Here is a 24,127-nt window from a genome sequence, read left to right on the forward strand (position 1 = left end):
GGGCACTCTAAAGGCTGCATAATGCAAAACAAAACAATGCCACAAATTAGCAATATTACACAATACATAAAGTAAAAAAACCCACAACAATAACAGTAATAAAATGGAGAATTAATATGAGCTGATTTAGTTTAGTACATAACAAGAGCACAAATGAAATCTTAAGGAGCATCACTGCCATGTTCTCTTTTTTTTCTTTTTAAGAAGTGGTCTTTGTGCAGGAAATGACTACTTATATTTGCTGCTGGTAGAAAAAGAAATCTCATTAGCAGTCGAGCTTCATGCTCTGCAAAATTGTCAGTGACATCCTTCTCTCCTGCCCCCTGAAGACTTGTTACAGTGTTCAGGGCAACTTGTGAAGGCATGGCAGTGTAAACTGATGTTTGAACTGTGACATGAATGCAGACAGAGAGGCGGTATTATTTTCTAGAAGAGACATCTTTCTCCTCGAACAATGGCCCCCTTCTTTTTCATTCAGATACTCTTATTTGATATTGCATTGTCGCGCTGTCTTCAAAAGTGTCACATAGCAATTACACACTTGTAAAGACCTATAGGCTGTGCAGTTCAGACATTTGCACATTATGCTCACTTGTTGGCTGATATGCAGGGAAGGTCTGGTGTTTGTTCTTTCTTTGATCTGTTTGTCTCACGTCCAAAAAGATGCACTGGAATTTGTTAGGCTGGCCTCCTACTCTTCTCTTTGTCAGCATAGTCTCTGCTACAGCAGTATTATTTGACTTCAGGTTTATTAGCAGGGTTCAGTTGTGAATAGCTGCTTACAGCACAACAGATGATTCACCAATTTTTCATTACTCATTCTGACAAATGCTGAAACTAGTATTACTGTCTGACACAAATTCCTGCCACAATGTTTTCATATTCTTTCTCAAACAATGCAAGGCAGTGATCACATTTAAGGTCACTGCTATCTCACATTGTATTGGGGGTATTTGGCAAGGATTTCTTTTTTATCTCCTCTCAAGCAATACCATTTATCTTATCCAATCATCTCCCCTTACAGATCAAATAATGTTATATACTTACTTTAGTCAGATCTATGCGCTCCTACTTCTTTTCATACAGGACTTTTTGCTGCTATACCCAACATTCACAGTCTCAATTTTTACTAAGCTTGAATTGAGCTTGGGTCTATAGGCGACTTTCTGTGACATTTCAATAAACAATTTCTTAGTCTTTATTGACAAACCCTGTCAAAGACTGCCAAAGCTGTTCCGCTGTAACAAAAACATCAGCTATGACTTAGACACAGTTGCCAGGTACAATTTTGCTGCACTTATGGTAAGCTGAAGCTGGTGAACAGAAGGCTTTCCAGCCTACATTCTGCCTGCCTGTGCATTTCGTGGTGAATGGCTACTCTCACTTGCAGCTCCGGAAGGAGTGCCCGTACTGTCAACATCTGCTGCAGGTCTCAAAGGACCTGCAGGCTGTTGCACTATAGAGAATGTATGCTTCTAATTCATACAAGCATTTGGATAATGGGAACTCTGTTCCTGAAAAACAGAAAAATAAAATTCATACTCACATCATCAAAGAAAGTCAGAGAAGATGGGTCATAGTGAAAGGTGTCTTTTCAGGTTAGTGAACGGGTGTCCAATCTCATGCTGAAAGCATAAATATAGTAAGTATGCATAAAAAAGCTTGTCTGTATGCATGATAAAAAGATGATTAAAATTAGCCTTCAAGCCTACAAACAAAAACAGACACATTTTCACAGTAGCCATTACATATGAGAGGGTCTGTGATTTCAAAATTAGAGGTTTGCAAATTGATGAGCACTGGTCAGTGGACATTCAGAAAAGGAGGATGGCTGCATCAATGGGATCGTGGTGATGAATTCTAGTCTGACAGAGCAAGTGTAAAATTGATTCGAATTAGACACAGAGAACAATTACATGTTTTGTGTGGACACTATCAGTGTGCACGAAACAAGACTCATTTTCTCATTAATTTAGCTATAATCCTGTGTTGCATACCCAAAGGCACAATACAGTACCTTACTGCAGGGTCTCACGGTACAAAGCGCCTTGAGGTGTCCGTTGCTGTGATTTGGCACAATATAAATAAACCTGAATTAAACTGAAAAGAAGAATGTGTAAACAAAAGGCAGACATTTCATTATGGTTCTGGACACGTGTCAGCATTGTCCAGTCATTTCACTCAAAGTAAAAAAAAAAAGTTGACTCCTAACTAATTATTCTTATTAACGTAAAAATAAAGTTTGCTTCTGAAAAATTGCGCAGCTGTATGAATCTTTGCTATTAGGGGAGAAGAAAAATCTTAACAATAAGCATTAAAGATAAGATATAAGATAAGATCATGAAGAAAAGGCTGCTGAAAAATTACAATGGCATGCAAGAGTGTAAGAAAAATAACACATGCCATGTATACAACATCAGTAAAGATAAGGCAACGTTAAATAAAAAAAGGAAGTAGCAAACTAAGACAAAAAATGGTGCTTTAGTTTTACTCCTACTTGCAGAGTTTAATCCCTATATAAAAAAACAAAACAAAACAACACAAAAACCTGCCTCTTTGCCCTTTTGTAAATGTTATTGATTTCTGTTTGGGGGAAAGAGCGCCCTCTACAGCAACCCACATTTAATACCCATTCACGACCATTTAAAACCGTGCAGTCAAGCCAAAAGAAGCCAGGTGCACATTTTAATTAAAAACACATTTTTCCAATTACAGCTGAAACCGTGAACCTAAAATAAAAAGCGAAGCAAATGTAGTGAGTTCAAGCAAGCTAATTATGGTAAATTAAATGGAAAGTTACAAAAGATAGAATCAAAGCTTAAGGCTACCTAACTTTATATGTTTGCTTAACGCCAGGCTGCAGCACTTGGGAGGTTGATGGCTTCATTTTTATTTTAGCATTCAGGTCTGGGCTGCTTCCTAAAATTTTTGTCTTAAGTTGCATTCATTGGGAACTCTGGGTACTTTAAATCTGGATCTAAGAAGGCAGAGAAGGAAATAAGGAAAAAAGATGAATGTTTTCTCTTAAGGTACCTGGTGAGTCTTTCCAATAAAATAATCGGTGAGTCATTGTCTTTTTTGTTTGTTGGATTTACTGATGGCAGCCTAGTGTAGCGCTGTGTATAAAGTGGGCTGTTGTTAGTGCTGTGCAGCCTGTATTGCTTAATTGTGCAGTTCCATTGTTGGGCTGGATTTGTTAACAGTCATGTGTACAGAGGCTGACAGAAGGCTACATGCTGACAGTGCTGTGTACCCACAAAGCTCCAGGATGGAGCTCATTAAGGTGGATGAATGAGTGGTCAGATCACCTCTTCAGTGCATCATTTTCATGTTATTTCATCTTTGCTTTGCTTTTAAGATGCTCTAAATTGGGTTTACTGTATTGAAAATGACCCGAACAATGCTGGACATGGATGAAAAGAGCATGGCTAAATTATGGCTGGTTTTACATTGAGGATTTAGGCTGTTGTTTAAGCATTTATAATGACTGAAGCTGTTATTTTACTATTTATGGAAAGATTGTTTTGCATTTACGTGATCAGGAAATTGGGCAGCTTTTCATCCGAAAGTCCAAAATAAGTTGGAATTTAGTAAAAACAAACATTCCCCCCCCCCCCCCCCCCCACACACACACACTTATGTCTAAAAACTGTATTGATAATATTTTTAATTTGAACATTTAACATGATTAATTTCTTGCATTTTCTCAAAACTTTAAACACAAAACCAGTTTCAACAGTGCTTAATTGGTACTAAGGGGTCCAAAGTGTGCCAAGAAAATATCTCAGACACCAATTCACGATCGCCAGCCTGAACTATTGATACAAGGCATCATCCATGCTTTTATGTTTATGCCAAATTTTGACTCTGCTACCTAAATGTTTGTGAGGAAATCAAGACTCATCAGACCAGGTAGCGTTTTGGCAATCTTCCATCATTCAGTGTTGGTCAGTCTGTCCAAATATTAGCCTCTGTTTGTTGTTTTGAACTGCCAGGAGTGGCACCTACTGGGGTCTTCCTCTACTGTACCCCATCTGCTTCAACAGTTTCTTCAACGTGTTTTGTGTTCAGTGGTTATTTGAGTTACTGTTTCCTCTCCATCAGCTTGAAGCAGACTGGGCATTCTACTCTGATACCTCTGGCATCAACAAGGAATTTCTGTCCAGAGAGCTGCCTCTCACTGGAAATGTTCACTTTTTCACAGCATTCTCCGTAAACACTGGAGATGGTTATGCATTTCCTAAAACACTCAAAACAACCTGTCTGGCACCAACAATCATGCCAACTTCAAAGTCACATAAATCACCTTTCTCATGCTTGGTTTGAGCATTAGCAAGTCATCTTGACCACACCTGGGTGCCTAAATGCTTTGCTGCCATGTATTTAACAGAATAGATATTTGAATGAGCAGTTGAACAGGCATACCAGTGACCGATGAGTACGTTTCTTTTTCTTATGAGTAAATCATTGTGTGAGAAACATCATACTAAACAGTTCTTCTATTACTTTACAAATGTGGTCTGTTGCAGCGGGTCAAATTTCTTCTGAAATTACTGAAATGATTTTGCTCTTTCTCCTCTACCTGACAGTTAGTTTCCATCCACTGATATTTTCAACATTCAGCTCAACGTTGCTGGCTGTGGGTTCTGAACTGCCTCAGTTTCGGGCTTCAGGTTTATCATCCTTAGCAACAAGTGCGAACAATTCTGTGTTTAAGAAATGGCATCTGTGCTGTAATTTAACTTTTGCTTCCTGTGGTTACCATTATGCCTCATAACGGAATCACTGTGCAGAATGTGTTTTAGTGAGTGGGGATGTACTTAGAGTTTTACAAAAAGGTTAAAGGAGAATTGCAAATTGCATCTAATTAGGTGAAAACAGTTTAACGTTTTGCCAAAAGAGGGATTGATTAGTTTAGGACATTGAGAATTTGCTTCAGAAAATGCGAGTTAGTGTTTTAACAATTCAGGAAAGCTGTAATAAAGCAAGGTTGTGAAAGCTGAACTGAGGATAGATTTTACTGTTGGTTGTGCAGTCTCTTCCTTCCAGCTTATTTTGTGCTGTGTTGCAGAAATTACAGTAGAAACACTGTCCTGTTGTTAACATTGGGGATATATGGTGCTCTTTGTTAGCTTGTGTCCCCTGTTGACTCTGTGGTTTTTGCTTGTTTGCAGGTCCACTTATGTGTTTCCAAGAAAGGACAAGGTGCAGAGACTTAAATTTTCACATAATCAGCCATCTTCTCTGAGATACACTGAAAGACTACGTTTCTCACGCTGCATGTGGTGGAGATTATGAGCTTGTACTCAGAAGGGAGGCCTTCCGATTCAGGCTTTTACTCTCTAGAGTCCCTGGGCCTTATGTATTTTGTATTAGCTGCTATAGATTAAAATTGTTCATACAATTTTCTCTGGGGGATTGAAGGTGATGGCTCTGCATGAAATTTGTGTTGCATTTTTCTATTTCTCTTGCAATTTATATAAAGAGCCTGGTAGGATTTGGATTCGGCAAACAGACTTAAGACCAGATGAACTGAACAGCGGCTGTATCTCGTGCCCTTAAAGTTTGTGTGACTGCACATCGCTTTGTTCCCATTATCTTGAAAAATCTAACGAGCAGACACTATACTTGCAAAACACTCATTCTTACAGATATGCCCTAGTTTTCCATATGTTGCTGCTTCAAGTGATTCAGTTGGAATTGGGTCTGTCAGGGGAACAGGTTTGATAAGACATAATTCCTTAATCCTGACAGGCAGGCAGGTCTAGCCCAACAGATACAGTAAATCAATCAGTGTGTCTGAGAAGTACCTGCCTTCAGTATCGACTGTGACCCCACCACCCCCATGCTATTCTCACGCACACACTTTCTAGGACATGCTCTATAGTCTCTTTTCGCATTCACGCTCTGTAAATATGAAGCTTTGGTACATTATAGTCTAAAATACAAAGTTGAAAAGCGAGTGTATTTGACCCACAAGATGAAGTATGGTAGGCATCATTACCAAGAGCCGCTTAGTGTCAACAGGAGGCTGGAGATGGTTCACCTCATACCATCTTTTTACTGGGCCATTAACCAGGCTCACATAGTGCGTAAGAATGAGCAGCCTTCAGTGCCTGAGGCTTTGAGAGACCAAGGTGTTTGGATATATTTTAACCTGTAGATTCAAGCCTGCCTTCTGAATCGTATTCAATTCAGGCCCCCAGGTATGCATGTGATGGCTGGTAGGAACTGAAAGCTTTATAGGGAAATATAATGGTGATGAATACTAAGCAGAAATGGCCCCCCTGTGTTTTTTTTTTTTTTTTTTTTTTTTTTTTTTTATTCCCCCCCCTAAGATGAGAGGCTAAAGAATGCATTGGAGGATAAGACACTGTGAACCATAAGGGTGAGAACTTGAGGATTGTGGAGGTGTGTGTTTCATTGTTAGAGCAAGATAATAGTCATTGAATCAGTCAGTCAGCGAACAGGAAGTCAACAATTTCTCCCTTTCGCATAGTGTCTTCAACTTATTCAAGCAGCATTATATTTCTCCCACCAGACTTCTGGGATAGGAGAATCAGGGCTTCTTCTCACATTTCAGTCCATTTATCTCTTGCTAGATGTGGCTCAGTGGCCTTTAGCCCTCCATTAGCCTGCACCAAAAAACATCCAGCGCAAGTAACCAAAAAAATTTAGGGATGGCCCACTTCTTCTCCCCCCCTCTGTTTTCAACTTTGACTTCCAAATGTCTTCCAGGATCTCCAAAACAACACATTGCATTCGCTGTGTTTGGGGAAAACACAGCGACGGCCTCATGTTAATAAGCCTTGTTTGCATGTTCTAAAATTTCTGTAGCTGGCACAGAAATGGAGCGGCTCTCTTGTGCGGTTGTCATAAAGTTGATATTTCAAGAGATAAATTACACCCTGGTTTCCTGAGGGTTCTCAGCGAAGGGAAATCAAACGACCACAGTCAGCTATTGCATAATATCATGTCTTAGCAAGATTTACCACATATCTCAGGGTTCTAAATAAATCACAACTGTCAACTGCATTTTGCTGTTTCTGTAATTAATGCGCCCTGGAGATAAAATATTCAAGCTCCCATCTCTCTTTATATCTAACAGTGACAAAACACATCAGATGTCGAGGGAAAGAAATTGGGATCATTTCAGTCATTTTCCTGTCTGTAAAATAGTTTTTCCCATTGGACCACTTTGGTAGTGATGTACCAAATCCATACATAATACTGGACATGATTCCATCAGTGTAACAAGTTAATTGATTCATTTTTCAGCAACATGTAATATGTAGCAGCGGATCAAGTGATCAGATGATTACTAGAAAAATCATTTACTGTTATTTATCAGCAAAAAACATGCACTGATTACTAATTTTGTCTTGCTTGTAATGTTACCAAAATGTAAAAAGGCACAGGTTAGAAATTGGACCCTGAAGAGAACAGCAGTATCTACCGTTATCTTTCATTACAGCAGCCAATGAGTGGGCTTTGCAGGGTGTAGCTCTTTTGATAGCTTTAATTTATTCCTTTGAGCTTCATACTGAGCTGATAAAATGGAACTGAAGGGGGGAAAAAACTATGAAACTTTAAAAAGTAAAGGTTTCACTCTAGATGGAATTTAAATTGCATGAGAACTTGTGAGTTTGTGAACGAACAGTAGGCTCAATTATTAATGGTGGGGAGGTGGTGAAAAATTATTTGCATATATGTGCTGATTTAAAACCACTGACCAGAGCAGGTAATAATAAGGTCACCACGTCTTCTTTTGAGGAATCATGTCTGAAAGTCACAATGCAGAATCAACATGGTCAAATTGGAGTCCAGCTCCATCTCACATGCATTTAAACAAAGTCCCCAATAAAACCTCACACATAGTACCTAAACAGTTTGAATATTTTTACACAGTGACATCCTACTTTAAATCATAACTGGTAAATAAAGCTGCAGTTTTACATGTAAGGGGACAACATCTTACATTCAGGTCCTTGCCAAACACGTTCAAACAATGTCTGTGCAGACAGTGGCACAGAAGTGCACTGGTAGTGATGCACTTTTCATCAGCCAGTAATGATTGGTTTGCCAGAACTGAAGGGGGGAGTAACGATTGTGCAGGATTCTGCAAATAGAGGTCTGGTGGAAAAACCAAGAAAGATTTAAAAAGAAACTTGCTGTTCAAAGAATTTATTTTTCTTTAGAATTCTTTTCGATAATTCAGTAGTCTGCCCCTTTCTCCAAGTAGCGCAACTGCCAAATTTGAAGTCTTTCTTCTTTGTTGTGTTGAACTAGAGCGTTGTAGACAGACACTGATAAATATTCTCCTCATAAAAGATTAGAGAATTTAGAGTCTGGAGACCTGACATTGTTTGGCAGATGCTAAGTACTATAAAGTGAAGCACCAGTGTAGACGTCGCCTCGTGTCTCTGATGGACTTCTGAACTCACACTCTATCCAAGAGCCAAGGCAAAGCAAGCTAGCTACCTTTATAATGATTTATGAAGTTTCCACTGCATTTCTGAGCTCACAGCTTGTCCAACCTAATCATTTAAACAGCAAACTGTATATAAAGCTGTAATTCTTTCATTTGGAGACTAAAAGGAATCCTTTATCTGATGGGTTTTTAGGGTATATGTATTGTTTTTGGCTTTGCGGTTTTTACAATTCAAAACAAATCTGTCGCATATAGTATTTTATTCTTTTTAGATGTGAGCATGCATGTGCATGCAGTTAGAGTGGGGTGTTTTGCTTCACACACACACACATATATACATCTCGAAAAATATTTGCAGATGCATGCTTCTGGGCTGACAGTGGCTGGCTGGAAAATTTCAACATTTCGGCCAACCCTGACTGATACTCTAATTATTTTTGCAATATACACACTCCCTGCTGATATTTTTTTTTTTTTTCTCCTGAGAATTGAAAAGATGATATCAGTAGGTAAAAAGCTGTTTGAATAATTACTGTGGAAATTGTGCATCCTGACTCTTCAGGAGTATTTATACCTTGGGCCACTTTTGTAAACAATAATTATGGTAAACTGGAATAAGTATGTAGGCAGATTGAGCCAAACTTTTTTGTTTTTATTCTAATTAGGCAAATTAACACCTATATTGGAAGCTGTCGGTATTAACTGCATGGCTTGGCTGAGGCACTGCTGCTTAGAAACTTGACACACTCAAGAGAGAATAAACCTCACATTCAGGCTGCACAGATCTGAATGAGGCTTCTCTCTATTGTAAAGGATGACACTAACGAATATCAAGATTGCTCTTTGTCTCAGATGCGTAGTTTGACAGCTGGCAATAAAAACTCTTGTCATCAAGAACCGTTCTGTAGTTCTGCATGGAGGCGTTTGAAGGCTTGAAGATTTGTATTATCAATATTATGCAAATATGCTTTAGTAGTAACTTTGTGCAGAGCTGGAATTGTATCTATACTTCTCAATAAATTCCTTATCTGAAACCTGTGTAACAAAAGAGTTTGCATTGTTTTGAGCGCATTAATGGTTATGCTTTATAGTTCCAAAGTTTGGGGCACTAAGAAATAAGGTTCATCTTTAAAGAGAATCAAATTTGCTGTTATATAACAATGAGTACACAATGAGTCATAAATTATTTTTGATGAATGTCTCCATTAAAATATTTCTGATGAGTTTATATTTAGTGAGAACAAATGTGCTCGATGTAGCACTAACACTCATTATTGACTAAAAAAGAAAATCTAACACAAAACTGACTCACAAAACTGCTCTATAATATACAAGAAGAGAGTAGATGCAGGTAAAAATAATCACTGTGTTTTCTGTTGTAACAATACTGGAATTACTGTATTGTGGTGCTAAAAATCAGCTCAATGACAGATGGCCTAGCTCACCCTAGTGTTGTGCACCGATTGTATGGCAATTTCTTTTTCTTTTTCAGTTCAAGAAATAATTATTTTCCCCATTCCACTTTTAAGTTTGATTCACCCGATCAATATGTCCTTTTAAGGCTTATTTCAGTAATTTTTTTTCTTTCATTAGAAACATAGTGACAGCCTCTTCCAAGCTCTCAACTCCTTGTGTGCAGCTAAGCCCTCCTCTCTTCATTCATTTTCCTCAGGGCAGCCTACTTCTACCTTCCTATTGATCTGCTGTGCAGCATCAACATGCTGGAGTGTCAATTAGAGAACCCATCCTGCCCATCTGTGAGAGGAGAGCTGCAGCATTTCTCAAACTTTCCCTGGCTCACTTGGCCATCCAGCAGCTGCTCAGGTCTCTGAAGATAAAGAGGGGAATAATCGTTTTAGAATAAATAATAATTTATCTCAGCTATACCCTTGTTCATATTTATAATGTTCCTTTCACAGCACTGATTAGAATGTAAAATACTTGCACTAGCGGTGTGATTTCTAATGTAAAGTGATAAATATTATGAGGGAATTTAAAGGAATAAGGGCAGATCTGCAGAACACATTTGTCTGCTTCAAAGAGAACATCACTTATTTATTTATTTTTTTCTCAGGTGGATTGCATTTGTAAGGGTAGGCATGTTGAGGCGAGTGAAGCGAAAACGTTTTATTTATTTATTTCAAATCAAATCAAATCACTTTTTATTGTCACATCACATGTGCAGGCACACTGGCACAGCACATGCGAGTGAAATTCTTGTGTGCGAGCCCCACAAGCAACAGAGATGTGCAAACACAACAACACAAACGAGCAAAATACAAGAATGGCCAACCTGAAACTAATAAATATATGTACAATATATAATAGTGTATGCATTTCTGGATGTGTATACTAAATATTTTCCTGTGTGTGTGTGTGTGTGTGTGTGTGTGTGTGTATACACATTTTTACAAATTAAATAGTAAAAAAATAAAATATAATAATAATAATAATAATAATAATAATAATAATAATAATAATAATAATAATAATAATAATAATAAAATATATAAAATATACAGAGTTGAATATGTGCAAAACAAGTGGCATTTATATACAGTGTGGAGTGCATAATGTTGAAGTTCCAGTAGTGAAGCTGAGGTGTCTATGACGTGTTCAGCAGTCTGATGGCCTGATGGAAAAAGCTGTCTCTCAGTCTGCTGGTACGGGACCGGATGCTGCAGAACCTCCTTCCTGATGGAAGCAGTCTGAACAGTTTATGGCTGGGGTGACTGGAGTCCTTGATGATCCTCCCCGCTTTCCTCAGGCACCGCTTCCTGTAGATGTCTTGGAGGGAGGGAAGCGAACGCAGGCTGTTTTCAGCATTGTTTCGCTCAGTAACCAAAGTCTGGTGTGTTGCAGATCTCTTCCAGTGGCTTTATTATTTCCAAGACTGGTTTGAATACAAAACAGCTTTCTGGAAATCAGGTTCTAAAAGATGGGGTTGAATGTGAAAACAAGATATTCAACATCAGGTTGTTTTTATTTTTATTTTTTTCAAAGGAGAGCGTGCCACTGTGACATTATTGGTCTTAATGTTTCCTGACCTCGTCAAATCTGTGTATATATTTCTGTCATCCCCATCTACTCTAGGATATCAGCAAGAATACAGCAGACAGGCACTGGTAGAATATCATGAGTCTTCTTGGTTTTTGAAAATGAAGTTCAGTTTTTAAGTATATAACCTGAGTCTCTTTCTGTCTTTACCCTCTGCTTCATGAGAGAGGACGGCTAATGTGCAGCTGCAATTTAAATGGCCAGCGACTGTGTTTCTGAGTAGAAACTAGAGATGGCACGATTTTTAAAAAAAATTTTAAAATTTTTTTTATGTCCGATATCATATATTTGGATATCTGCCGATACCGATATGAATCCGATATAGTGTATTTTGTAATCAATACAACTTTTTTTTTTTTTAAATAAATCTCTATAAACCTACACCATCCTCCCTATTCTGATATTTTAAAGAGTACTTAGCAGAAATATTAAACAACCTAACTAATAGGGTTGCCAACTCCCAGCAAAAAAAAAAAAAAAGGGAACCACCCCCCACCCTCCGCCTTGTGATGTTTAATCAACATAATCAACTTTAATTTAATACACGTGCATTTAAAAAAAAAAAAAAAAGCAGCACAGAAATCAATTATTTTTCTACAATAATTAAACAGATTCAACATCTTTCTTCAACAGAATTGCAGACTGCAAAGATGGAAATAGTATTATAGCTTACTAGAGTATATATTAGACTTAATAGTTACTATATACAGTAATGGATTTCTATACATTTAATCAGATGAAAACTTTGGTTGTAAGATTCAGATAATTATTTATTAGTCATTTTAAATGAAATAACAAAGAAATATTTTTGTGCCCCCCTTTCCCAGTTAATGCCCTACCTGGCCCCCTGGCAAAACTTTGCTAGACCCGCCGCTGCACAGTTACCAGCTGTGCGCTACGTAAAAAAAGGATCTTGGTGTTATTTGTCTCTCAGAAATAGTTCATAACTTCCGTTCATGTCACCTAAAAGGTAACCCTGTTTCTCCATCACCTGTTCAGCTCTGATGATTCAGTAAGGACAGCTCCTGGTTTCATCTTCATGTTTCCCTCTCACCAGATAACCAAACCGATATCATGACCAGTAGTTTTTACTGCCGTGGCTCCAGCAAACAGCAGCTGATACTAGAAAATTAATATTAAATCAGTTCTAACAACAGCTTATCAAGCTTAAACGTGCTGCTGTTGTTTATCCGCTGGTTTCCTCTTTCTAGCGCAAAGTGAGCGATAAACAAACAAGAAAGACGGGACTTGCGAGAAAAAAGCCGACCAGCTGATCATTGATCAGTTTCATGATTAAAGTGGCAACAGGGGAGGGAGGGGGAGAGAATGAGAGAAGAGTCAGCTTTGCAGCAAGGACAGAATAACTCCAGCTTTGTGTCTGTTTTTCATTCTAGCTGAAGTACAGGGCAAATCGCTTCCTTTTCACCTCAATATGGAACTCCAATGGCCAGTCCAGCTGTGGCTCCATATATCAGTTGTTAAGCTTGATGTGGAAATACTATGCAAACATTCAGAGATGAACTTACGAACTTGCTTTACTTCTCTGGGATAGTTTTCTCCGAGATGAAATGTGGCGGTTTGGAAGCATAGTGAGGCTCCAAATGCTCCACCAGACCACAGACAGGTCTGGCAGACAACAGCCGCTCTATCACGTGATACTGCTCCGATGCGCTGAGCTGGGTTACGCCAAAAAGCGCTTTTTGTGAGGTGATTTTGCGATACCTCGGATTGGATTGCATTTTTTATTTCTCTCCGATATTCGATCCAGTAATTTAGGTCAGTATCGGACCGATAGGTAATATCGGATCGGTCCATCTCTAGTAGAAACCTGGCTTTTTAAAATCAAAGTACACCTTTTTGGCACAGTCATAACAAAACATCTTTTAGTGTGTTAATTCATGCCATTTTGTTCCCATTGAGAGTACATTAAATTATCAGCATTGACAGTGAAAATTTTGGTAAACACTGTTTGTGGTCAGCATTTCAACGCCAAGTTTTAACTTCAACAGGTTTTTGCTTTTAAGCCACACCCATTTCTGACATGACTCTTCATCCCTTGCAAAGATAAATTTTCATGACTTCATCTGATACGTTTTACTGCAGAAGCAAACAGGGAGCAAATCTGACAGCCAAGATGATGAGGTGCTCAAAAAACTGTGTGAGAAGTGGTAGGAAGCTGTCAGAGAAAATCATTCTGACCATTTCAAGAGCCTAACGGGAGAAAGTGGGAGTATGGGACTGATAGGACAAACTAGACAAATGTGCCATTCATCTGTCAGCCTATTTCCTGTTTCTTAAAAAGCTTCAATGACGAAAACTCTCCTGTGTTTGTTAATAATCATATCTCAGAAAAAATAACATGGTTTTCCACAACCAGGTCTAGTTGTGATAACAGACATTGCAGGACAAATGTTATGGTATAGAGGCTAATTTAGATTACAGTGTGAAATCAGCACCATCTCATTCCTTCCAGTTCCCACTTAAAGTCAGATTATTAGTTTTTTGTTGTTGTTTTTTTTTTTAGAATATTTCCATTAGAACTCTCTTTAAATTGAACCCTGTATATATAACTGACCATCTTGTTTGTGTAGGGTTAATGCAAGAAGTTGAAATTCTTGAAAATATATTATTGCTAACATTTTTGGGTTTATCAGTATTAAGGAGTTACTGCTTCCACTGTCGCTTGCAAGGCCGTTTAACATTACACACTGATTTGCCTGAAGGTTGATGGCCTTTTGAAATGAATACATAGTCTGCTCTGAAATATGCTTTTGCACCTGAGGAAAGGTTGTTCTCTGATATGAATCTCCAGTAATTCCTGCAGCTGTCTTTGACATTTTCTAGCTGGTAAACATTTTGGTTGTTTTGCATAAGTCTGTGCTTCGTATGGTTTTTGAGGTATGCTATTAAGGGCTCATCTGTGAATGTGTAAACATTTTGTACTTTCATTCAGTACGTTTGTTTTTCTGAAAATGAAAACAGCGGAATTCCATAAAATAAAGGCAGAACATAGATTTTGTGCATTACATGGAGTATATTCCAGATGTTTTTATAAGCCACACAGTAAAAACACTGATTGTGCTTTCTGTGAGATTCTACGTCACTACTTATCGTGCTGAATTGAAGTCTGACAAGTGGTTTGTTGTAACCTCAATGCTTCATTAAAACAGAATTCATAGTTTTGGCTGAATGGTGATTGCGTCTGAGATGATTAATTCTAAGACAGCCCATCCTGAATGCCCTGAGATCTCTCAAATATCAGAAAGAATTGTCTGCACTGTGGCTGAAGATGAAACACCATAAGATATTAATCTGTAACAAGACAACACAAGCTGATTAACAAGATAATACTTCATGTAATCTTGTGAGATATAAGATCTTCTTCCTTCAGTTGCACATGAGCTACTTCTACAGATTAACTGGCTTTCTTCAGTCTGAATAAGACATAGGAGCTGTCACCCAACCAGCTTTTCTTCTGTTCAAGCAGAAGTTTGATGACATCTATCTTCAAATCTGCAGCCTTGCAGAACCGTTTCTTATTTGAACTGTTCAATGTTTACACCTGTATTTTATTTATTTATTTATTTTTTTAGACTATCTGTACCATGCTATGCTGGCAGCAGCACTCCCCGCCTCAATCTTAGTGTTTGCTTTAATGTCAGATGTGCTGCTGCATGGTTTGCGTTTGATTATGGGGGCTAAGGTGAGTTGGCTGGCTTTCCAGTTGTCATCTGCCCTGCAGCAGTTTAAGTGGACCTGCAGTGAATCAACTCTGAAAAATTACTTCTCACTCAGTAGGAGATAGTTGGGTGTATTCAAAGTACCTTGTCACTTCCAATATGCTCTCAATGAATCTCCGCCGTTGCCGATGCAAGGCCTCAACCCACTCTGCTGGAAAACCAATGTCTACAGCTGTATTTTGTGACTGTGTGCAGGGAGATTGTTCCTTTAGAAGTTATTACAACTTCAGGAATGAGAAGGGTGTAGACGTGTAGATACAAGATGGTTAATAGTGGCATATTTTGTGTGTCAGGCATGTGTGTACTTTTTATCTCAGGCAGAAAAAGGAGGAGGGCAGAAATAATAGTGCAGGGTAGTGATGACCAGATGTGCGTCACAGGAATCAACTTAGAAATTAAAAATCCGTCTTCAAATTTAAATTCAAATGTAACCAATGAGCTTGTTTACGACACCTGAATTTGCAAAGAATCTCGTAACATCATCTAACAGCACTCATAGCAGCAAAACAAAAAAACAAATGCAGTTTGATATAACAAGAAAATAAGGTTTTAATGACTCAGAGTGCTGTTTCTACATGTTTTTGGTTGACTGCTCTAAATGTTCTGCTTAGCAATTTTTCCCCTCTTCTTTTTAATCTATAGCTATCTATATGATGTCAGTGTGAGCAGATATATACCTGATACGATTCTCTCAGGCAAACAACTCTAGCTGTGCACACAGACGTGCCGCCCACATGCTGGTCAAAAAAAAAATCTTATTTTGTGAGGGGCAGCCAATCAGAAGAAAGGTAGTTTAAAGGGAGGGGGAAGGGAACTAGAAATGGCTTCTTCGCTTTCATACACTCCAAGGATAAAAAGAAATATGTCATTGTTCCCCTTTAAGGTAGACCATCTTCCTCTTTTGGCTGCTCACCACAGCAGATGATATGCCTCCATCTCACCCTATCCCTACATCCTCCTCTGTCATAGCAGCCTTCCGTATATTCTTTTTTACTTTCTCCATCAATTGTCTCCGTGGTCCTTGTGTTTTCCTTCTCCCTGACAGCTCCATATTCAACATGCATTGTTTCCTTTAAGACAGATGTTGGACATAAAAGTGGCTCTTCATAGTTAGTTTCAAACTCAGCCCATAAACCTGTTGCTTAAAATACTTAAGTGACTCTGAGGCCCACATATGTATTTTGTTATATTATACTGAATCTATATGGAGTTGGTTTTGCCTGTTGTAAGCAGAAATATATCCAGGTAATGCTGAAGTGGTTCTTTAGGCACAAAGGGAAATCTTCTATATGAGAAGCTTATTCAGCCCCTTGGACGTTTCTTTAAACTCTTGTATTTTTAATGAAAAGATTTGAAGACGTGTATATATCATGGTGGAAATGCTGATAGACTGATAAATACTAATTTCTGAGCAAAGTACTGCCACAGACCAGCAGCCTCATTACTACCACCAATGCTGTCAGCGCAGTCTTATGTTAGTGGAACCATAAAAATGTCAGTACTTTTTCAATTTGTCAATTTGATGGAAAATTGACAGAGAAATGGGAAATATGATAGTCTGAGAATGTCACAGCATTGTGATTGTGGCTGAATGTGTTGCTGACATGGTTGATAGGTGAAAATGAAGCATGTGGGATCATTCTCAACCTTGAGAGTCCATGGCAACCCACTGAAAGCAGAATGGTAAACGGAGGCAGGCTGTGAGAGAAAGAAATTAGTTCTGGACCAGAACTGTCTCTTCATTTCCGCATAATAATACTGCAGTAAAAAGGTTGAGAAAAAAAGTATTAAAAAATCTTAGACCAATACAAATCCCTGTGCTTTTTTGCCCCTGTTTTCTCTGTGCTATGTCTCACTTCTCTACTCTTTTTCATCTTTCAGGAATTCACTCTGAAGACTGTGGACCTAAGCAGGCCTGAGGGCTCTGACATATACCAAATCCCTGCCCAGGGGAACAGGGGAGATTAAAAACTTCTGATTGAGGTGGAGAGGAGAGAGACACAGATAGAGGGAAGGAGAGACAGAAAGAAAGCTTATCGTTCACCTTTGTTCTTTTTAATGCCCCAAGTGAAAGATCTCCATAGGCATGTCTGTGAATAACAGCAAACACAAGAGCAGCTGCCCACCACTGTGGTCAGAAGACGGAGTGAGAGAGTGAGGGAGGAGACGAGAACAGGATTACATCCTGTGAAAGAGCCAAGCTCATATTCTACTTTAATTGAATGTTTGGGAGAAAGGAGAGGCATGAGAGCAAGCCTTTTCAGTGCCAACTGCTTCAAGAGGTACTGCAATTAACCCTCTGGCCATCATAAAGTAATACCTGGCTTTTGCTGTTTTCCAATTGCTGGGTTTGGTTGTACACTGTGGATGTGTGCTTGGGCCGTGGTCATGTTTCAGCCCCTGGTGTGTAGACCGGAACGGACCGGCTCTCAAAGAAACGGCCTGATTCCTCCTCTGTTGCTGCTGCTGCTTCTTTACACCTCCCTTAAGCCCGCTCAGGCGGCCAAACCCAAAGGGCCAGGACACACACATTTGAACTCTATTCGCATCGATGGGGATATCTCCTTAGGTGGGCTCTTCCCAGTACACGCCAGAGGGCACGATGGAAAGCCGTGTGGGGAGCTGAAGAAGGAGAAGGGTATACATAGACTGGAGGCCATGCTCTTTGCCCTTGACCGCATCAATAATGACAATAATCTACTGCCCAACATCACACTGGGAGCACGAATCCTGGACACCTGCTCAAGGGACACTCACGCCTTGGAGCAGTCTCTCACCTTCGTGCAGGCTCTGATCGAGAAGGACGGCACAGATGTCAAATGTCTCGGTGGGGGGGCGCCCATTATCACCAAACCTGAGAGGGTTGTAGGTGTTATTGGAGCCTCCTCCAGCTCTGTTTCCATCATGGTGGCCAATATATTACGCCTGTTTAAGGTAAGATTATCATTACTTATTAGCTTGGTTTGTTGGGATGTGCGAATTGCACACACAAAAAAAAAAAATGGATTCCAAATTCCAAATGATGTATTAGCCTGAAAAATACATATGCTTTTGCTTCAGTGATGCACGTAGATACTGTATTTGTTTGAATAATTAATAACACCGGATGGAAAACAGTACAAGCCGCTGAACAATGTGAGAGAACAATAAGTGTTTGATATCTGCTGCCACACAAAGACCAATTTCATAACTTTAGTGAGGAGATGCCTGGGTAAATCTCATCCCGGCTGGTGCCCTGGAGGAGCTGGTTGCTAAGCAGTGAGAGGTATTGCCTGTCACAATACAAAAGTGATTAATAGGATTTGATTTCATTTTTGGCCTATAGCCTTTCCCTTGATCACAATAGTGTTTACATTTGTTTACACTACAGAAAAAAATATGTTCTCTTCGTGGACATTTGATAAATTATTCAATACAGATTTTATTATCACGCCAGTCAGCCATGGCAGTCATAATAGTTCTTTTTCACTTTACCAAAGGTATGATTGCTATTTAACGCTTGGCTCACTACAAAATAGCAAACCTTTTTTGACTAAAAAGAACTAGTTTTTTAAAAGTACTGTCATATTTGAAAAGGTTTCATGGGTAATTACACCTTTTTGCAAAATATTAGACAAATCACTTTCAGTGAGATGAGGTAGTGGCTGATTTAAATTCAGTGATAATTAAAACCAGGAACTTTTCCTCACACAAACTTGGGGCTAAAAAAATATTTTAATATTTATACAAGACCCTGACTCCAGATTTTACCTTCACCTTGATCTTGCATGGAAATTTGTGTCTATTACTGTCCTTTTCTTGCTTATGCTGCAAGGTCAAAGGGGAACTCAATCACACTCAAAAACATTCTTTCAGCTGATTCAGTGTTTGCCCAAGGACACTTCAACAGAACAGGTGTTTGCTGTCATCAATTCTTTTAAAACGTCAGTATCTAAAATGTTAGATGAGGAGCTGCAGATTCAACTCGAAGCACACTGCTGGACATTTTTTCAGTGCTGTATCACTGTACACAACACCAGATGAAAGCACAGCAAGCCACACATAGATTTTACTCGGGCAGGACACGTGGGTATATTGAGGGCTGCCCAAGTATATTTTGAAACCAGCCTTTTTATTTAAACTTCTGTTATATATAAGAGTCCTAGTAGCTGCCTCCGACGCTGAAAAGTGAAGCTAATACAAAGTGTCAAAAACTCCTCTTCCTAGAGTGGCCACAAAAGCCAGTCAGTCCCCATAGACTCCCACTTTTAAACGTGGTAAAAAGCATGTTTATGGATATTGTACCTTTTTATAACAACTATATATAATTTTTCTTTTTTTTTTTAATAACATGTTCATTTGGATACTGGTTAAAGTGCACGTTAAGTTTGCAGCATGGCTGCTTCATTTCACAGATGTGGTGGCACCTGCAGCCATTTGCTGTCTACTAGATTGTGCCTCCTCTAATGTGGGTGACAGACAGTCTTTGTGTGGTTGACATCACTTGGCAATTAGAGATGTAATTACTTTACAGACAGCACTGTAATTCAGGTGTGCTGCACCTGTGGAATTTCTGGCAGCTGACCAAACACACTAGCGTTAGTTCGTAACTTAGAAGTCTATCCTCTTGTCCAAACATGGCAACCTCAGGCTCCAGAAAATCAACATGGTGGAAACCAAAATGCTAATACTAATGCTTCAAACTGTGGAGTCCAGAATATTATGTGATGTAACAGTGGTTACTTCCATCTTTTATATACAGTGTATGCTGCCAACCAGCTAACTGAGACCCTTTATCTCGTGCACGTTTCTGTACTGGCAACCAAGTTGCTTTTGTTTCAGCTCTTTATTAAACACTGCACGCTTACATACAGTACTGTGCAAAAGTTTTAGGCAGGTGAGGAAAAAATGCTGTAAACAAAGAATGCTTTTAAAAATGGAAGTGTTAATCATTTATTTTCATCAATCAACAAAATGCAGTGAATGAACAAAAGAGAAATCTAAATCAAATCAATATTTGGTGTGACCATATTTTGCCTTTAAAACAGCATCAGTTCTTCTAAGTACACTTGCAGACAGTTTTTGAAGCAACTCGGCTGGTCAAAACATGTTCCAAACATCTTGGAGAACTAACCACAGATCTTCTGAGGATGTCGGCTTCCTCACATCCTTCTTTCTTCATCTAATCCCAGACACACTCGATGATGTTGAGATCAGGGCTCTGTGGGGGCCATACCATCACTTCCAGTACTTCTTGTTCTTCTTTACGCTGAAGATAGTTCTTAATGACTTTGGCTTTATGTTTGGGGTCATTGTGCTGCTGCAGAATACATTTGGGGCCAATAAACAATCATTTATATTTCTGAAAGCATTCTTTGTTTACAGCATTTTTCCAAACCTGCCTAAAACTTTTGCACAGCAATGTCATGAAAATATCAAAGGGTGTTGGTGAAATAAAGAGTTGATCAGCCTACCATATGTTCATTTTTCATTCATTAGTTTATTAATGATTAGTTATTTGTAATTTTTAAGCCAAATGCTTAATTCAAAGTAGAACTGGGCGATATGAGATTTTTTTCATATCACGATATGTTTTTTTCATTTCAGGCGATAACAATATCTATCACGATATAAGCCAAATAACTATATTTGTAAGATTTAAATGTGCCGTTGCTCATAAGTAAAATGTGAAATAATCAGCAGCTTGTTTTTATTTAAATATTTATTTCCCATAATAAGTTCAACAGGGTAGACGTACTTAAGGAACATGAGACTTTTTCAGATAAATAAAGGCAAATATTGCAAACTACACAAAAGGCAGCCGCTAAAGCGTTTAAGTTTCAAAATAGAACAAACGAAACAGACTAAATTGTCAATTCCACTTAGAAACAAAATATTAATTCTAAAAATAAATCTTAGTTTGTGTTACAGAAGAACAGACAAAACTGACTAACTTTTGTCAATATCAAATAAACTGAGAACTAAAAGGAAATTCTCAATCTCTCCTTGTTGTATAGCTTAGCTTTTCAAACAGTTTTAACAGTTACTTTAGTCTGACAAAAGCCGAATGACGAATTAGCGCTTCCAGTCAGAGACTGAGGCTACGTCCACACGTACACGGGTATTTTTGAAAACGGAGATTTTCCGTTTTCGTTTTAAAAAATAATCCCGTCCACACAAAGGCAGAAATGAAGGAAAACGCTGCTATGAACATGCCAAAGCAGCAGGTGGCGCTAGATTCCTAACCGTGCAGAAATGTTGGCCAATCAGAAGTCTAGAAGCCTCGGTGGGAAAAAGTAAACAAAGCTGGGGCATAGAAGCAGAACAGACAGTAACTGTGTGTATATGTAAGCATTTAAACACTGCAGAGAGTAGAATTAACAGTAACAGTATTGTAGAAATTCATTTCACCGAAACAATAACGTGGCGCACAGTGTGACGCATGCACCAGTTTATTGTATTTCCAGACTTGCTTTCGGCACAATTTACAGTGCACGCTACTCTGTTTTTTGTCAGACTTGAAATAGCCGAAATACCTTCACACTACGGAACTTCTTTGGCTCTTCCGTTTGACAATCTCTCCGGCATTGGAACCATCATCTGTTTTCTCTTCGGTCACGCTCGGTTGATTTTTCTAGTCGGCACACTCATTTCCTCCATTATGCGCTGGCTCCATTACCCGCTGGCTGCTTCCCAGACAAACACACGTGCGGCTTGGCACTTGTGCTGTACGTAACAAGTCACGCGACGTGACGCTGCGGCTGTGATTGGTTCGGCTCTGCGCTACTTAATTTGGATTGGCTGATCTTTTTTTTTTTTTTTTTTTTTAAGAGGACAAGAGCGGTGAGGTCTATCGCGATAGCTTAATTTCTCTATCGAGTAAAAGTTATATCGCGATACATATCGTTATCGTTCTATCGCCCAGCTCTAATTCAAAGCTTTGTTAATTCATGTATTTTTGCTTTGTTTTATTTTGCTACTCTTCTTTGTCTTATTTGATGTATGAATTCAGTATCTCAGGTTCTGGAGTGTAGTTTTGAGGGTCGGAGGGTCGGCAATTTGAATTTGTTACCTTGGGCTCTGGGAAACTCCGGGGGCATTTTTACTATTTGCGACATAACTTAGAAAATAATTGGCTGATGGATGTGAATGAATGAATGAAAATGAAAAATAATCATTAGCTGCACTGTTGGATGATGTAAATGAAAGCCAAAGGAGCATGATGTACAATGTGTTTCTATACTTCTTTTTTTCCCCCCTTGATCAACCAATCAGTGTTCTCATTACCAGTACCAAATCCTAGACAACTGCTGAACCAGACCAGACTCAATGCTTTATCTGCTACCTTCCAGTGTGATGTCATTCGCCAGCGGTATGCAGGAGAGATGCTCCGCTGTGTGATTTTCCTTTTTTTTTTTTTTTTTTTTTTTCCTTTTTTATTATAACTGGACTATGATTAGGACATGTTTCTTTTTTATTTCATTGCCTGTGAAAATGTGTTCATTTTACAGGTGATGTGAGTGAAGCCCAAAAAAAAAGGGGAAAAAAAGTGAGATGTGAAGTAAAGCATGAAAGCTGATATATATACTGTAGGAGTTTGGTGTGGGGTAGCTGGTGTGTAGGTGTGCTGCACTGCAGTGTATCTGGACAGAAGCCATTAATACTATAGCACCACTCATACTTCCAGATAGGTTGAGTAATTTTAAAAATCAAAAATATGTAAAGTGGAAAATGAAAAGTAGTATTCACATCACTAAATAAAATGCAATGCAAATGACCTGGAATGCTTAGATTTAGCTACGGCTCTAGATTTAGCTGAGATGGATATGAGGCTTTTATTTTGTTTTTTATGCTTATTTATGTATTAGTTAATCTAATACTCCACAGCAACAGCCTGCAGTCTGTGTTATTTGATAAGCTCCCTGATTCCAGAGTGTTACAAACCACATGGGATGTATCCTCCTCCTCGAGGCCCCCAGCATTAATCAGTGTGAACCCAGTGTGATGGCACACACGCACTTCCTCACACACGCCAAGGTCTCGTGCATTCTTTTATATGTTTTAATGTGTGTAAATGTTTTTGTTAAAGTCTGTGTATAGGTTTGTCCATCTCCGTACGGATATGTTCAGTACACACCAGTAGAAAATATACTCTAGCACACAGAACCCTGTGCATGAACTTTGCATTTCTCTCTGTCTCCATTTCATAAAGTATGCCTATATGTGCACTCACACAGGTAAGAGTCGGTGTGGGCCACAGTAATGAGCATCTCCTGCAGTGCGTTCCTGATCCCTTTCTCGCATGGGAGCCTCAAATCCTTCGTCATTAGCACAGTGCTCATTGCTTCTTCATTAATGCATGTAAGCGTTGTCCTTGCATATTTAATCTGAATGTCTCTGATCTCCTGTCTCTTTATCCTCAATGCATATAAGCAATGCATTCCCCTCTTCTGCTTTTTTATATGCAGACAAATGGAGGGTGAGAAAGCAGCACTAGACTGATAGCAAGCCAGTCCATCTTCAATACTATCACTTTTTAATCGCTCTTCTGAAAATCAATCAAATCACAGTGATAAATCAATCAAAGACTGTTGCAACACTCCAAAAAAAAAAAAAGACTGAACTAAACTGTTACAGTTACACAAATTTAACAGCAAACTTTTAATGCGGAGCAGTGTGTGGTCATTTAGGCCAAGGCTTTGAGTTATAGCTTCCCAGGGATCCATAGGTCAGCCAAATGCCAGCCCGTTCTTCTGGCCCTGATGGAGCCGTTGATGGGCTCAGAAAGTTTTAACTTCCTCCTTGCCACCAAGACCCCCCTCACCCCCCCACTCCCCCCACGCACTTCCCCCAAAGAAGAAAAATGTCTACTTATTATAATAATAATAAGTAGAAGGAGTTCAGGGAGGACTGTGTCTAC

The 24,127-nt window shown here is 38.9% G+C and overlaps 1 protein-coding gene across 3 annotated transcripts in view; it reads left to right on the forward strand.

Moving 5' to 3' along the window:
- LOC146670422 (metabotropic glutamate receptor 4-like) overlaps positions 1-24,127 on the forward strand; it is a 198,278-nt gene that overhangs the window by 18,543 nt on the left and 155,608 nt on the right. For all 3 annotated transcript variants that reach the window (XR_014911783.1, XR_014911784.1, XM_085407328.1), the window contains exon 2: positions 17,110-18,162. Coding sequence is in view for 1 of the 3 variants with exons in the window: in XM_085407328.1 (XP_085263454.1) it covers positions 17,596-18,162 (567 nt within the window). In the remaining 2 variants the exon portion in view is untranslated. The remainder of the gene's footprint in view (positions 1-17,109; positions 18,163-24,127) is intronic.

The sequence above is a fragment of the Rhamphochromis longiceps genome, linkage group LG5 (assembly GCF_057381845.1).
Source record: "Rhamphochromis longiceps isolate RC_006_pf linkage group LG5, R_longiceps_female_GT1.1, whole genome shotgun sequence".
NCBI classification, from domain to species: Eukaryota; Metazoa; Chordata; class Actinopteri; order Cichliformes; family Cichlidae; genus Rhamphochromis; species Rhamphochromis longiceps.